The 17,027-nt window shown below is 38.8% G+C and overlaps 1 protein-coding gene and 1 long non-coding RNA gene across 2 annotated transcripts in view; one reads left to right on the forward strand and one right to left on the reverse strand.

Annotated features, from left to right (window-relative positions):
* Positions 1–13,371, reverse strand: LOC122972721 (tumor necrosis factor ligand superfamily member 10-like). The gene is made up of 6 exons (XM_044340024.1): positions 13,172–13,371; positions 12,060–12,185; positions 8,405–8,450; positions 8,120–8,236; positions 6,566–6,810; positions 1–3,064 (listed from the first exon to the last, which is right to left on the reverse strand). The coding sequence occupies exons 1-6, from the start codon at positions 13,277–13,279 to the stop codon at positions 2,855–2,857; spliced, it is 852 nt and encodes a 283-aa protein (XP_044195959.1). The 5' UTR covers positions 13,280–13,371; the 3' UTR covers positions 1–2,854.
* Positions 12,238–17,027, forward strand: part of LOC122972724 — a 21,663-nt gene continuing 16,873 nt past the window's right edge. Inside the window, exon 1 of the long non-coding RNA XR_006399830.1 lies at positions 12,238–12,593. This is a non-coding gene — a long non-coding RNA (uncharacterized LOC122972724). The remainder of the gene's footprint in view (positions 12,594–17,027) is intronic.

Consider the following 17,027-nt stretch of genomic DNA (forward strand, 5'->3'; position numbering starts at 1 on the left):
TTAATAATGATCACAAATCATTTTTAATGTCTTAAAATCAACATTCAACAGAGTGTAGAGCACACATATCTGAAAAAAAAAACCTTTTACAGGTGTCAGATCTTTGTTAGATCAAAATGTCCTTTTAAATCATATTTATTGCACATTGATCTTCTATTTGACTTCTAAAATCAATACAAAAATATGTGTTGTGCACCTTTAATTCCTCAAGTGCATTATAAAGTGATCTTCTAATGGTCAGTATGAACAGGAGGAATGATTACAGCAAGAAAAAACATGTTTCACTGTTCATTTGGGCTCCTGACTGTTGTTCTAACAGAGTTGAAAAAGTGTGAACTCGTCCTTTAAGCAGAAAACGGTGACGTCTTGTAATATTTACATAAATAACATAGTGCTACACTGAATGCTGCATTCATGTCATAGTGGGGAAAAAAAGCAACAAAACCATTTTTTATTTATAAAAACTACTGCCGTGTTTAGCTGGATGTATCAGTGAATGTTAGATTGAGCTTGAAGGTTCATTCTTTAGTAGTTTGAAATTTACTTGATTTCATCTGGAGCTTTCAACCACATCTCACGGCCTTCATCAGCTGATCGTAGAGATTGTTCAGTTATGGTGTGGTCACATGATAACAGATGGTTTTTACGCAGGGTTGTATCTCTTAACTCCATCCGCTGATTGTGGCTGAAAGCTCCAGAAAAAAAAAAAAAACTTAGTAAGTGAAGCAAAATTTGTCAAATATAACTAACCGTTTTAGTTCAAGCAGCATCGGTTGATTTGCTGCAACGTTCACAACAGCAGGTCATATCACCAGGAAATAAATCACATATTTCTTGCTGTCTGGATGTTAATGTGAACGATTGTTCTCCATGTGTTCGGATCACATCTGCAGTTAATCCGACATGACACGAATCCTTAAGAAAACCGACCGTTATGACGTGTTAAATGCACCGTTTGGACAATGGCTGCGATGGACGAGCCAACGTGCTGGAAGACCGACAGCAGAAGGAGGAGAGACGGTGGTGCAGCCAACAAAAACGCTTCACGAATCCTGATTTGTAAGCAGCAGTTTTGTTTTTTTTTTTAACTTTACTGTAAAACTCATGAAGAGGTGAAATTACTACACCGTCTGTTCTTTTGGCTGCAGTAAACTGTCCGTTATGTTCATATGCCTCCACCCTCACGAAAAAATTAAGAGCAGAGGACAGAAATCTGCAGACTGATTTGGAAAAATAAACACAAAATATAGCAGATTATTTACATCTTTACATATGCACACACTCACTTAAAATGCATGTGGATGGACTCAGATAAACACTGACGTCCACCTGAGAAGAATTTTGTACAAACATTTCTTAAGAGGCAGAAGCTGTTTTCTCAGTAAAGGAGGAAAAGTATGCAAAGCGGATAATCTGCAGGCTTCTAAAGAAACATCTGCGAAATTGTGACTTTTCTCAGTAAGTTACGAGCCAATTTCACATGGTGCTTTGGACCAAATAGAAAACAATTCCATGTAAAAATGCAGTATAGCCATAATTGGTTATCTTCACAGAGTTGACAATGTTTGGTATAAACCAGAAAGACCAACAGTTCTGTTAAAATGGGGAACATAGCACATACTTGGCATACATGTTGGGATTTTTACACACACAACAGTTTCAAGGATTTAAAGGCGCAGTGTGCAGGATTCGATGGGCTGAGTTTGTAAACAAAACATTTAAAGTTGGCCCGTCGTCTCTGGGTCGACGGTACTAGAGTGAGAGGATGAAGAGCAGTGAAACAGATGCATCAAATGTTATTTTCTGATTGTTTTAGATTAGATTAAACATGGTGAAATCTTTGGTTGTCAATCAAAAATAACGCACCCAGATCTCGCTGTGGGACACGCCCACCGACGGCCGATCTGAAGCTTTAACTGTCAGAGATTTAGGGACTAATTCTCACAATGTGACTGCTGCTGGTTTGACCCACGTCTACAAACAAACCAATCAAAATACGATCCGTGAGTGCCGTTTTTGAGTAAAGTTTAGGAGGGAAAAAAGGCACACACAAAAATGTGCACAAACAAACCAAAACGATCAGAGCGGCGCAGTTGACGTGTCTCTGCTCTCGTATACTGTTTTTTTTTTTACATCATAGCGCTACGATTCACCGATTGTACAGTCTGACACAGATTGTGACAAACATTTTATTCAACGCATCTCGCTCAGTGTGACATGCAGAAAACATACATGATGGTTGTTGTCGCAGAGTCTAAAGGTGCTTTTACTGAGAATAAAGCCAGAAAAATTGCAATAATTGGCAAATTATAGTTCAGGGGTCAGAGGAGAACGGCGAGAATGGTGCAAATTAACAAACATCCTTAACCTAAACTACTAAAGTAATGTTTAGTGTGTTTTCTTTGATATTTTGTCTAGAGTTTCTTCTCAGGTTTAGGTAGGAAATGCATTTCAACTCTTGTTCTTTGGCTCCTCACACTGACTCTTATATCAACAACGGAGATTATTTCTGCCTCCAAGAAATGTTTGTGGAACAAAACTGTCTCCATGATCACAACTAACCTTTACACACTCAAAAGACGTCTGTTTTTTTTTTAGTGATAAGTTCTCACACAGACTCAACAAACAGCCCCAAATCCATGTCAGTCTTTTCCTCCTTCTACACCCACGAAACCAGTGTTGTCAAATTTTTTCTGCTGTTATTAAGAAGACATCCTTCCCCCGTGACTCCTTGTTTCAGTTTTTCACTTTTTCACCATCATGGGTTCATTATTAGGAGAAGCCTCGAGGCCGCAACAATTTGATATTTCTTTACCAACGTTAAAAACACGACGGCGTCTGTGCCGGTGATCTTCTAGCTGATGAGAAACGCTCCAAAGAAGCTGCTTTTCTCGTCCATGTCCACAGCGGAGGCGTTGGTCACAGTGACGAACAGGCGGTCGCCCGTGCTGAGCGGGAACAGCCCCCCCTGGTGGGCGGAGTGCAGAGAGAACTGGGAGCCCCGGGACCAGCAGGAGGTTCGGCTCGTCTTCATCAGCAGGATGGGAACCGGGTAGGAGCTCACCTGGTGGGAGAAGGAGAGATGAGTGAGAGAGGGGGGTGAGGCATTCGTGATGCGTTGGTGGGTCGGATGAAGGTCGGAATCATTGACTGTATATAAATATGGAAGTCATGACAGCTCCCCAAAAGTGAAGCTAAAACATCTGGATCGCCCCCTGGTGCTGTGTCTCAAATCACATACTTCTGTACTTACACTTAACATTTTGAGTGCATAAGTGCGTTCACACTGAGAAGTATGGAAAAATGCACTGAAAACGGTCAAAAAGTTGAGTGTGGAACTATGGACACTTCTCGCCCTCAATTGTCGCCATCTTGGCTACGTAGCGTAAGGGGAGAGACCACTTTTCAAACTGGAAATGGCAGCCAGGTACGTTGTAACTACGGTGAACATCGCCACATTATACAAATGTAAGTTATACATGTGTTTTTTAGCACTAAGCACCACTATACTGTCGTTGGATATAAGCCATCTGTAATGATTTGGCAGCACGAACGACAATGCGAATGCTAACGCTAGCTAATGCTAATTTGCGATCATCGTTTCCAGTAAATGCACAACAGCCGTGTTTGATTTGAGACAACACTACCCTGTCAAAGTTCGCGCACTACACCAGTAAGTACATAGTGTACTACATCAAAGTGTACTATCAGAAGTATGTGATTTGAGACACAGCTAAGGTCATAAGTCCCGCCCCCTCCATGTTAGCGGATGGAACATGAACCGAACGAAAACATCAAAGTACACGTCAAGTAGGCTAAATTTTTATTTTTCATTTTACATCGTTCTTATCAAGCTGATGTTTGTCCAAGTGCTCATTTTTTGTATGAGTTTGTTTTTAATTAGTTATTTGACGATATAAAAAGACTCTACTGCGCTGGCTCCAAGTGACATCAAACAAGCAAGATGGCCGCTCCCAGAAAGGAGATATTTTGGCTTCACTTTTGCATAACGGTAGGAAGTGGAGACGCATCGTCCGTATTTATATACAGTCAGTGGTCGGAATTTGTAGCTTTCAGGACGTAATGTCTTCAACAAACCGCTCCACCGACTAAGAACAGCCAAGAACAACCACCTACAGGCTCGAGAGATATCAATCTGTCGATCAGATGATTGATTCATAACGCTGCTGGATTATTTATGGTTGGTTCCAAACATTACTGATGTTTTTTTTGTGTTAAATCAATCATTTCAGTCCAGTGTTTCTGTTAAATTATCAGTCATGTTACACAGATGATTGAATACAGATTTCTGTTGGTTAGTTTGTTTCACAGTGTTTTGTTGAAGTGTTTCAGTCCTGCTGTGATGTTTATTTTGAGAGTTTTGTGATTCTGCTTAATCAGTGACAGTGACAACAGGTTAGTGTCAAGTTAATGTAGGAAGGATAAAACTGTTCTGTAGTAAATAACATTATGTATAATTTGGTGCACTACATGGCTGTGGGTGTGATGGAGTAGGAGGGACTATTTGTTCTTTGCTTAAGCTTAAGTTATTTTTGTTGAATTCCTGAGGTTTTTGCCTCTTTGTCATTAATATTTTTGTTAATAAACATCATTTATTTTTGCACATAACATGCCAAGAAACATCTACTGCCCTTTCTATGAGGTGGCGGCACTACACTATGACCATATCTGGTCATCTGTGATCCATTAAAATTCATTAAAATATTCTTGGCAAATGTTTTCGTTTTCCTCTGAAATGCACCGATACAAGAATTCACCCCTCGCTGTAAAAAAGTCATTAATTACGCCCCCAGTTCAGAAAAAACAAAACAAAACACAAAATATAACTGGAGGTCATGTGATCTACAGGTCATGATCTGAAAAACCAAGGAGGAAACACCTGCGAGATTTGATTGGTCCGACATAAAATCTGTTTCCTCAGTCAACAGCTCGTGTTCTCATAGTGATATTTAACAGTGTTGACTCGGTTAGTCACTGCTGAGGGCAAAACTTTACTTTTCTTTGGGTTCTGGGCTGTTGGTCGGACAAAACGATTCTCTATTTTCTGACATTTTGTGGACCAATCGATTGCTAGTTGCAGCTTCACTCAAGTTGACTTTGAAAAAACATAAAGTTTGGTGTTTGTTTATACTTTAGTAAATACTTAAGGTCAGAATTCATGATCTAAATGTAAGAAAAACGGAACACAAGATTAGAATATTTAATGTTTTCTGTAAGACTTTACTTAAAGTCCCTCTAAGTGGCACTTATAAGCAGTATATAAACATTTAATAAATGTTTATAACACACTATAATGTAGTTATAAGCAGATATAAGGACCTTTTAAGTGTTTAATAGTGTACAGTATTTGTCAACTATTTTAATTTTTCTTATGAAGACATGTTTTACATTATTCCTCCAAGTTATGGGAGTCAGCTTGCCATGTTTTCTGATGAGGTTCGTTTATGTCAGTTAGGATTGTAAAAACAGTCTATGTTAATGCTTATTTTTCATTATATAAGTAAAACATATAATTATACACTGTGTATTAATTTTCCTGTGATTTATATAGTCAAAAAATGAGTGATTGGACCTTTAGATCCTTAGAAATACTTAAATATTTTTCTTTTAAATGAACTGAAATAACTTTTCATCTTTGACTCTCAACCACAACAAACTTGCTTGGTGGGACTTTTATTACATTATTAGGTAACTTAATATGTGAACATTGTTGGCATACTTCTTCTTCTGGCTGCTCCTGTTAGGGGTCGCCACAGCGGATCATCCGTTTCTGTCGTCCCTCATCATATTCATAACCCTCCTCTTCCGCATCCTTCTCCCAGTATAACCAGCATCTCTCTATTGCAAATCACCCCTGACACTCTCCTCTTCATCACCACCCTTCTCTCTGTTAGCTTACTATTAACTGAAAACTGCATGTTTATCACATTAATGTTGAAGCACTAAATTAAACGTAATATGATTTTATTTAGGGACACACGTCTTCGGATTAGTCGTATCTGAAATAGATCGTACTCTAGTTTTAGCCGACAAAGCAGAATGTGAGTGGGTTTGGATGTTTACCATGATGTGATGCAACACATACTCACTGTCTGGCTTCACATTAGTCAGATTTGATTAGTCAAAGTACACATCCATCCTAAGATACTGTCCTGCTGTGAATCATCAGTCTGTGGTTTTTAGTGCACCAGGGATAAAACAATGAGACTAAACAAAGAGATGAAGAAATATATCTGCTAAAAAGAAGTACGTGATTAGAAAAAACTAGCTGATCGAATACAAAAAAGTAATATTCATGTGCTAAAGTGATTTGATTAGGTTATTTAACCAACCATTTTATATCATTCATCACCAGTTTTTATCATTCAAGCTGGAAAAAAGTGTAGATTTTATATTTTTATGAGTTTAAATATTCATTTAAATGACTTTCCACTATTGCATTAAGTCAGAAAAGTGGAGGAACATTAAAGTGAAACACCAAAACCCCACAGGACAATGTGCAAAAAGAGAGGCTACAGATAAAATCACTGGCAGTGACCCTAACCTTTTTATAGATGTACTGCAGCAGTGGTCTTCCTCTGTCCTCCGCCTCCTCGCCGCCCTCGCTATCATCCTCCAGGGCGTGAGTGTGTCTGAAGTAGGTCTGGGCGTAGACGTAGTAGAGGCCTGGCTGCGGAACCACCAGCTCCCCGTCCACCAGCTGGACGTCCTGGAGGAAGGCCAGCCCCTTCTGTCCTTCCCACCACGAGATCTTCTGGCCCTGAACACGACGCCCGGCGGAGGCTGGAGCTGCAGAAAACAAACACATTCAGAGTAAAATTATCGCAGTGCACGCGGTGACGATTCGTTATGGAAGCCTATTGAACTTTAAGAGGTTACAAAAATGAAATTAAGTCAAAATTATGACAGTAAGTCAAAATGAAAACTTTTTAGGACCTACAAAGTCATAACGATGAGAGATTAAAGGTGCAGTGTGCAGGATTTAGTGACATCTAGTGGTGAAGTTGCAGATTGCAACCAACTGAAAACCCCTCCCCTCCCCCTTCAAGCATGTAGGTGAACCTACGGTGGCCACAAAACTCGCAAAAAACATGAAAGGCCCTCTCTAGAGCCAGTGTTTGGTTTGTCCATTCTGGGCTACTGTAGAAACATGGCGGTGCAACATGGCGGGCTCCATAGAAGAGGACCCGCTCCCTCTGTAGATATAAAGGGCTCATTCTAAGGTAATGAAAACACAATGATGTCTATTTTCAGGTGATCATACACTAATTAAAACATACTTATGAATATTATATTCTTTAATTCAAAACTGATTAAATGGATGAAAAGTGAGGAATGATAAAACACTACTTGTAAGTCAAATTAATGAGATTTTAAGTCAATTTTTTAACTTTCTGAGTCAAAATTGTAAGATTAACTAAATCTTAATTATGACTTTATTATGAGATAGTAAGAAGTTAAATATGCCACGTAGTGTCTCATAAGACAAATTTTTTATTTAAAAGCTCATAATATCAACTTGTTATCTCATAATGTGACTTTAAAAAGCAACAGTTTGATATATGAGTGTTTTTATTTTTATAAAAGTGTATTTCTAACTTTTTATGGGTTTTTTTTCTTTTCCTGGCAGAAATTGGTTTCCATATTTTGTAGTCCCGAATTAGAGAAAATACATTTTTTTTCCTTTCAAAACTTGAATACATCATTTTGGTTCAGGTATCTTTTTATTGACATCCTGTCATGTTGGCTAATGGCCACACCCGACACCTGAAAAACCAGAAATTGTGCACTCAGTCAGTCACGGTGCTCACTTTCATTTAGATGTGACATTTCGGTACGTAGATCTTCATCAATTAAGATTCAGAAATTGAGCAAATTAAAATGTTTTCTAGTGCAGGCTGATCCAGTTTAAAAACTAGCTTTGGTTTCTGACTACAGATGACACCCTTAAACCAAAACACAAGTCTACTTAGCTTTGCAAGACCACAACAAGCAACGTTTTTTACGCTAGCAGATAAATTCATTGATTACTTTACGTCTCTTTACAACCCGGATGAGCTACTTGAATCCCGTCATGATTCATTTCAGCAGGACTCACCTCCTCCTTCTCGCTCCAGTTTGGGCACAAAGCTGCCCGTGACATGGGCTGCTACTTTGGGTCGAGGCGAAGCCCTGTCCTCCATCACAAGTGAGGGCAGCACCCGAGATACTTCATCTAGCGTGGAAAAAAATGAAGAAAACAATACAAGTTATACAAGTTAAACAAGTTTCTGAAGAAAATGCAACTATGCGTCTGCGCTGATAAGAACTACTTGATACTCTAAGTAGTATGAATTATATATTTTCAACAGTTTGTTTTAAGTTTTTGGTTTGGTTTTCTCACCTCTTACTGCTGATGATATCTGCCTCTGATACTGCTGGGACAGAGACTGCAGGGAAAACAGCAGAAAACATTTACTAGAGAATGCATGAATTTATGTTTGATGTATTTCCTCGTAATATCTCTCCAAGAAAAAACAACACATAGAAAAGCATTTTCCCTAAAACATGTTGACACATTAAAGTCAGCAATCTGTTTCCAAAGGGCGTTTAAGTGGATAATGGAAAATGGATTCATTACAAAAAAAAAAAAAAAACCATGAGATTAAAACTTAAAAAGTACAATATCTAACTTCTGCCAAGAAGAGCAATCAGCTCATTCCACAGTCCTGCCAAGCGGCTCGTTGTTCGATTTTGACCCTGAAAACCTGCTGACATCAGGATCAGGAAGTTTGCTCTGGTGAATAAAAAGGAGCCTTCATGCTCAGGTCGAGTAACCGATCCTTTCCCCGGTAACCGACTCCTCTCTCTCTCTCTCTCCCCCTTCCTCCTCCTCCTCCTCCTCCTCCTCCTCCTCTCGTATTTTAAGTCCCTCCACCCAGTGAGTTGGCTCCAAAGAAACCGCACTGACCGCCAAACTGACTGATGATAACGATTTTCTCAGCTGAAGCGGACTCTGGATGTGTTTGTGTCAGTTTTAAACTGGAAGATGGACACGTTACATAACAGACGCTGTTTTTTCCATAATCGTATATTTTAATGGGGTTTGTGTGAGAAGAGAAAAGTTTCACCGGTGTTGTTGCAGTTTCTACTGGTCACCAGTAGAGGTTGCAAAGGTTAATGATTTCCCCTTTAATAATATTTGTACAGCTTTAGCAATAAGTGGGAGGAATTGAAAGAAAACAAGTCATTTATGAGCTCAGTTTACCTGCATTCAGTCAGTGAGCCAGAATTTATGGGCTAAAAGCTCCCTGAAATTTCTCTCAGACTGTAAGTTTCTCATTAAGTTTGACATCTGACGTCTGCAATGAAACAGGACGTGAAGTAAAGCTTCGTTTTAAGGGAGCAGGGGAGGAAGGTTTTATCTGATGGAATTTTTTTTGTGGAATTTATATAAATGCAACCCCAGTGTGGTGCCCCTTCGCCTCATAAAATATGTGAGGAAGAAGCTTCAACAGATAGAAGAACAACACCGTTATATTCTATTCAAAATGCTGCATGTTTCTCCCCAAACTCTATGTGACCGAGTCTCAGAGGAAACTTTAAATCATAGGGGTTTTTTTTGTTTGTGTCCTAAAATTTAGCCCTTTTCTTATGGTATTTTTCACATTATTTCTAAAGTCGTTACCTCTAATTTAGAACCAGATCCTTTATGAATCATCCTCGGCTCACCGCAGTCAACAGTGAATCTTACATCAGCTCACAAACTCTTTTCTTTCCCAAAAAAAACGAATACATATCGGAGGAAAAACTAACATCCCAAACCAGTAAAAATTGTCTGGATTAATACTTTAACTTCGGGGCAGATTCAATACACTCTAAATACTCAAAATGCTCGATGATTTATAAGGAAATTGCATGTAATTGGGTGAAATTATCTACGCTCTTTGTTGCTTTTCTCTCTTTTTTTTTTCTTCCTCGGATTCTTCTGTTATTACTGCTTCACTTTTCACTCACTAATTACACGTCACTGGATACTTTTATATCACATCCTTTGGCTTAACAACTATTGAACCGACAGAGCAACGACTGTTATTTGAGTTATGTGAAGCAAAAAAGACAAAAAAAAAAAAAAGCTCAATGAAACAATGTTATAACAAAATGCTATTTCTTATTTTACAGGGACTCTTAAATGTAAATTCATTAAGCGTCCTGAGTTAAACGCATAAAAATCTAATATGCTGGGTCAAACTGTTCCAGCTCTGTGTTTATGTTCTGAACTAAATTTAATCAAGAGACAGAAAATACCCGACTTGAGTTATTTAGGAGAGCAGCAAAGTCTGAGGAGGAGGAGGAGAATCAGAAGAAGGGAACAAAAACAAACAGTACATACAAATAGAAAGTAAAGGAAAAAGGATAAAAGTCTGTGTGTGTGTGTGTGTGTGTGTGTGTGTGTGTGTGTGTGTGTGTGTGTGTGTGTGTTCAGGGCAGGTGAATGCATTCCTGTGCTGATTAAACCACACAGGATCACATCACATCTCCAGCTATGAAGGAGCTCATTGTGCGTCTGCAGACAGTGATTTGGATCATTTCAGCATTTCTTTTTATTTTTTTTTCTTCTTCTTCTCCTCTGCTAATGTTCAGAGCTGAGATCAGCAGCACAGGAAGCCCCCTGAGAATGATAACAGTAATAACTTTGTGACTTCATCGCTTTACTGCACTTACGAGGACCCAGCGGTGTCCTCATAACGCACTCTGCTGCTCCTCGCCTCTTTTTTTTCGTTTGAGCAATTGAAGACAAAAGTCAGAAATCTTTCAAAACGGCTCACGAATGTATTGTTTCATTGTTGTTTTTTTAAGCAAATGTTACTCAAACAGGAGGATTTAGTACATCTGTCTGGCACTATTTTTCAGGCAGATTAATACACATGTGGTGCTCTAGTGTGTGTTTTCATGGTATTTTACATTTTACATCTTTTTAAGTTTACTAGGACTATAATTCATCCTCAGGACTGAAGATGTGAATCTTTAAAAACGGTTCACAAATGTGTTTGTTGGGGACTATTTTTCAGGCAGATTAATACACATGTGGTGCTCTAGTGAGTGTTTTCATGGTATTTTATATTTTACATCTGCAAGGACACAATTTTACCAACTTTTTGATGAATTTGTTGTAATTCATTTATTCTTCTCCTTATTAGGAGGTCTTTTTAAGTTTACCAGGACTATAATTCAACATTATATCCTCAAGACTGAAGACAACACAGTTCACAAATGTTTGTTGGGGACTATTTTCAGCAGTGGATGAATACAGTACAGTAGTATCTCCAGCAACAGGACGGTGTGTGTGTGATTGAGCTGAGTCAGTGTGTGTTAATGGTGTTTTATTTCACACATGAATCTGAAAACAGTAGAAAATAAGATTCATATAAAAAAACAAAACTTGTGTCGTAACTACAAGACAAGCAGGGACATTTTGACTGTCATCCTTTATGGGTTAAAAGGCTTTAAGACTCTGACTGGTTTTCATATCCACATGACAGAAGTCTTTCTGATTTATAAAATGAACTCAAAACGGCATCAAACCTCGTCTGTTTTACTCCTGTTTCTTCGAGAAAACCTGCGGTTTGACTCATATGTAATCATCAAGGGAAAACAACAAGTGGTGAAGAGTGTTACATAACAGATCCTGGAATAATAATAACAATAAAGCTGCTTTATCATTTGCTTTGTTGGCTTTTGCAGCTTTAAGTGTAGGGGGGGTTAGTAATGTCTCGAAACTCCAGTGGGTGGGGAGTTTTTTGATCCAGTGCAAGAGACGTAAACTGAGCTTTGAAAGCCAGAAATCTCAGCCGCCGGCCAAATAATGATTGAGTCATTAATACTGATCAACAAGCGCTGATATGCAGAGGTCATTTTGTGTTGGGAGTGTGGTGAAATCATACTTGGTACCACTTGAAAGTAAGGATTACAATCGGGGTTTTTTTTTTTTTGGGAGGGAGGGGGGATTTTTCAGTGAGTTTTAAGAGTTTAGCGGTCAGGTTTTTGTTTCGTCGTACCTTCTCGATGAGCAGGTGAAGCTGCTGAGTGACCTGCCAGCACGGATCACCTCGTACAGCCGTGATGCTCTGCAGGTCAGCGCCCGTCAGACAGGAAACACTGCTCCTGGCGAACGTCTCCTTCATCTGCGCAGAGTGAAAATGACAAGAAGGGCATCAAACAATTAGACCTGAACGTCTCTTTCAACTTGTTGTCACACACTCCTGATGTTGGAGATATTTTTGTCATTAGCAAGGACAGAATTTTATCAACCTTTGAATGAAAGTGTTGCACAATTACATGAAGATGCATCTTTTATGAGGAAAATAAATGAAGGCTCTCTCTTTTTTTAAGTTTGCTAGGAAACTAAGTCAACATAATTTCCTGGCATGTGTCTCTCCTCTTTGTTTTACATCTCTTAGGTTTTCATTTCCCCATATATTGCTGCTACATCTCATCTGGGTTAATGGTTAATTCCTGTAAACACAGACTGAGAGTTGTCTTGGACAACATCCAGGTAACCAAAGGACTCCGGCTTCACCAAAACAAGCAGAGTGAGTCCAACACACACACACACACACACACACAGACACACACACACGCACACACACACATGCAGCTCTGTAAAAACTCTTCCCGATAATCGCAGCTAATCATAAAAATAGCTGCAGTCCACCTCTCCCGCTGCTGCTGCTGCTCTTTTTACTTCCTTGTCTTCTTTTCTGTGTTTGCAAAGATTAAAAAAAAAGAAGGTGTGTGTCTCTGCATGAAATTGCATTGTGCAAAACTGAACTGACATTATGTGAAAGCAACATACAGTATGTGGCCTGCTTTGGATTCTGCAAAAAAAAAAAAAGGAAAATAGACGTGGACTATTTGTTCTCTGGAGCGCAGCAGCAGAACCAGAACGCAAGAACGCGTTTGTCTAAGAAGCTGTCATCATTAATTAACGCACAATAAGTCTATGATCATTACAGTGAGGTGGTCGAGGTCAACAAGTCTAGTTTTCATGTGGGTGCGTTCAAAAGCCCACCAACGTCGCGCAGAGCTCGCGGTGCGCACTTGCACGGCGATGCGTAAAAGCCTCCGCGCGTCTCCGGTTCGCCAGTCCGAACCTTTTACTTTTCCTTACCGAGTTGAGAGCCGTTGTGAAGTGCAGCACGGTGATGGTGACGACAACAGTCTGCAGTAGAACCGCCAGCAGCAGCAGAACCCCGAGCTTCGGACCGGAGCCCGTCATAACGACAGACCGCCGTCCGGTACCCGACCAGCGCCGTCCCACCGTCCCGTCCCGTCCCGTTCCCAGACTTCCAGAACAAGAACAATGGCAGAGAGCTGACTCTTAACTTCTACCCTCCCCGTCCCCTGCACGGAGGAGGAGGCGGAGGCGGGGCCCGCTTTGAGAACAAGAGTTTTTCCCTCTTTGAATTTCTCCTGCAGAGATTATTGTTTCATATTTGCGCTGGAAAAACACAGATAGACTTCTATAGTTTATTGTGAACACTCATATCTTAACTTTAGATCTTTGTTCCGAGCTTCACTGTGAGAAAAACACCTTTTACATCAGAATATGATCAGAGATATTGTTGTAAAGCATGCACAGAGTGGCACAGCAGCTGAATTTTGGCACGTATAGGACTTTTATTATAATGTTTTTGAGGGTAAAAACTCACCTGACGTCAGTTTTAATCGCTTTTTAAAACTTTAAGACATCAGTTGATATATTTGCATCAGTGAAGAGCAGCACACTGATTATATAACTGAAGGGTCTTTTTAGGGAAAACCCATAAATTAAGCTTCTCTTCAAAGGGCTAGGCCTAGTGGACTTATTTACCACTTTATGAAAATTTAGACCACATGTAGCCAAGATTGTTTTAGATAAAGGTCGATAGACATTCCTGGCATTTTCAACTATTTCATCTGTTTTAGTTTGAGATCTCTTGGCATTTTATCTCATCATATACCAAACATCTATCATATTTCTGTGTCAGGTGAGGCGCGTTAGGAAGATAAAGTCAGTTAAGGACACAAATAGAAGAAATGTAATTTTCTTATTAGCTGTTATTGGAATATATATTCTGTCTGTGGGAGGAGAGAACTGGAGGCTGGTAGATTTTGTGTCTTTATCAGGGCTGCATAACAAAGACATGATGTTCTTTTTCTCTCAGCATGTTTGCCACTCTGTTGAAGGACAAAGCGCACTGGAAATATGTCTGAGGTTTAGATAATGAGTGGTGATGAAGTGAAAATGAAGGAAAAATATACCTCAGTTTCCACATTGTCTCATAGTGTTGACCTTTAACCTTTCAAACCAGAAGGAAAATATGAAGTTTTGTGTTAGTCAGACTTATTAAGCTTCAACCTTTGTCCTCTGGGCTTTATTTTTTAGACAAAATTTAGAAGATGAATCAGGAATAAGATCATATTTCACAGATATTTTGTCAGACTGTTTATATCGTTGTATCTCTCGCTTTAATATTTAATAATATTGTTTTCCAGGTTTTGCTGGATTAACCCAAAATTACTGTGTGGTTATTTTATCCAACAACGTACTAAATCATAGTATCGTTATTGCAAATATAAAATCATATATACACTGACTGAGGATTATCGTTCAATCCAAGGCAAAAATAAATGTAAAGAAGTCAAATGTGGCATTTTAGCTGCACGATGAATGTTTTTTCTAGAATTTGGCACCTTTGGTGTAAATTAAACACTGCAGGTGTTTCCTGGATTGATAGAAACTTCACAATAGTGTATCAGCAACATTTTATTGCTAAAATTGCACATTAATATGCAATTTATTACAGTGTTTTTGCAGTAGAAATATCACGATACAAGAGCCGGGCAATATATCGATATTATATTGATATCGTGATATGAGACTAGATATCTTAATATCATGATACGGCATAATAAGTGTTGTCTTTTCCTGGTTTTAAAGGCTGCATCACAGTAAAGTGATCACAGCTATTCCATTATTTGCTTTTATCCACTTAGTCATTATATCCACATTATTGATGGTTATTTATCATAAATCTCATTGCGTAAATAATGTGTTGCTCGTAGTGATGAACCTACAGAGAATTATCAGTGACTCTGCAGCTCCTCTCACAGCTTTATAGTGAGTTTCAGGCTGTTGTTTAACTGTCCAGCTGCAACTTTACTGTCTTGGTTCACTCTCAGCGTTCTCATAGCGTCGTTTTGGACCGCAGCAGGCAGCTGTTTTCCGAGAAAAAGCTCTAAAAAGCCGCTGTACACTACCTGCTCAGCACCAATACAGACACAGTTAGCTGTAGACTAGCTGATGAACATAGGGGAGCATTTAGCAGCTAAAGAGCCAGATATTTCCCTCAGGAGTTGGTAGAGAGTAAAAACAGAGCTAAAAGAGAGTGAATATTGGACTTAGATTCACCAGGTGGACAGAAACACGACTCCACATGTATGATAATGTTGGATCTTGTTTCTGCTGAAAACTGGTGGACAAAAAAAAATCAGTAAATGCAGGATTAATAAACACTTTGTATTGCTTCAGCGTTTTATGCTTCGACCAAAGTTCTTGTCAGATGGTCGAACACAAAAACCTTTGTGTCAACTCAGTCATAACAAAGGACGGTTTCACAATCTCTCTGTCTAAAAACAACAGTCAGGAGCCCAAATGAACAGTGAAACATGTTTTTTCTTGCTGTAATCATTCCTCCTGTTCATACTGACCATTAGAAGATCCCTTCATAATGCATTTACAATGGAAGTGATGAAGGACAAAACCCACAGTCCTCCTTCTGTGCAACAAATGTATTTAAAAGTTTATCTGAAGCTAATATGAAGCTTCAGTCGTCCAAATAAGTCAAATCAAGTAGATATGGTTCTTCTGAGTTCAGGACTTCTTTATTACATGCACATGGGAAGCTGTAGATCAATGAAAGCTTCGAATAATAAATGCATGATCGCTAACTTACAGTACATACCATATCTACGTGACCTTTGCACGACTCCTGTGTGACACCAGTTTCACTGCTCGCCAGTCTAACTTCCTCTATTACAACAATCACTTCTTAGAATCGGGGTCATCATGTGAATCATGTACTTCGAAAACAAGCTTTTTTCGATTCTCCTTTCATAACTGACGAGACATTAATCTTAATAGCACATGATCTGGCGAGACGTCTACTCCAGACAAAACAAGGTCATATATCATAAAATTGGTGATTAAATGAATTACTAGACAGGTGTTTGATAAGCGTGATACATAGTCTCACAATTCTATTTATTTTTTATAGTTGGTTGGTAAATTTCCACCACAATATCTTTCAACGTTACAGTCTTTTTAGAGCCAAAGTCTCTCTTTTTGTTACTATACTTCCACCGTAGCTCAACAGGGAAACACTGTCTGAGGAAACACAAAGAGGGAATTTGATGCTAAAAAGACTGTAAATGTGTCAGATATCCACTTGATATGACTAACTCAGACTGCTGAAGCCTCATATAAGCGTCACATCAACTTTTAAATGCATTTTTTTGCACAAAACTGTGGATTTTGGCCTCCATGACTTACATTGAAAGCACATTTGAAGGATCTTTTAATAGCCAGTATGAACAGGAGGAATGATTAATAAACTGTTCATACAGACAACTGACTGTTGTTGTGAACCCGTCCTTTAAGACCTTAAAAACTGTAAAAGTTGTGATTTTTTTTACTTTAAACTCGATATGCAGGTATGCCACACAGAATTAAGTAACACCATGCTATAAAAAATAGAAAAATAAGATAAACACATGAAAATGTCAAAAAAAAACCAGTAAATCTTTCGCATTGACATCATCAAACATACCTTTAAAAACAAAAAAATCTCAAAAGCCTCTTTTTCTTTTGGCATTGACATCCTGTGTGGTGATAAATCGTGAAAAACATTCAGTATGAAGACAGTTTTGTCGTTTTTTTTGAAACACAGAGTGCCTGTAAAAGCTTCTCAAATATGTGAAAAAAG

This window comes from Thunnus albacares, chromosome 21 (assembly GCF_914725855.1).
Source record: "Thunnus albacares chromosome 21, fThuAlb1.1, whole genome shotgun sequence".
Classification (NCBI taxonomy): Eukaryota; Metazoa; Chordata; class Actinopteri; order Scombriformes; family Scombridae; genus Thunnus; species Thunnus albacares.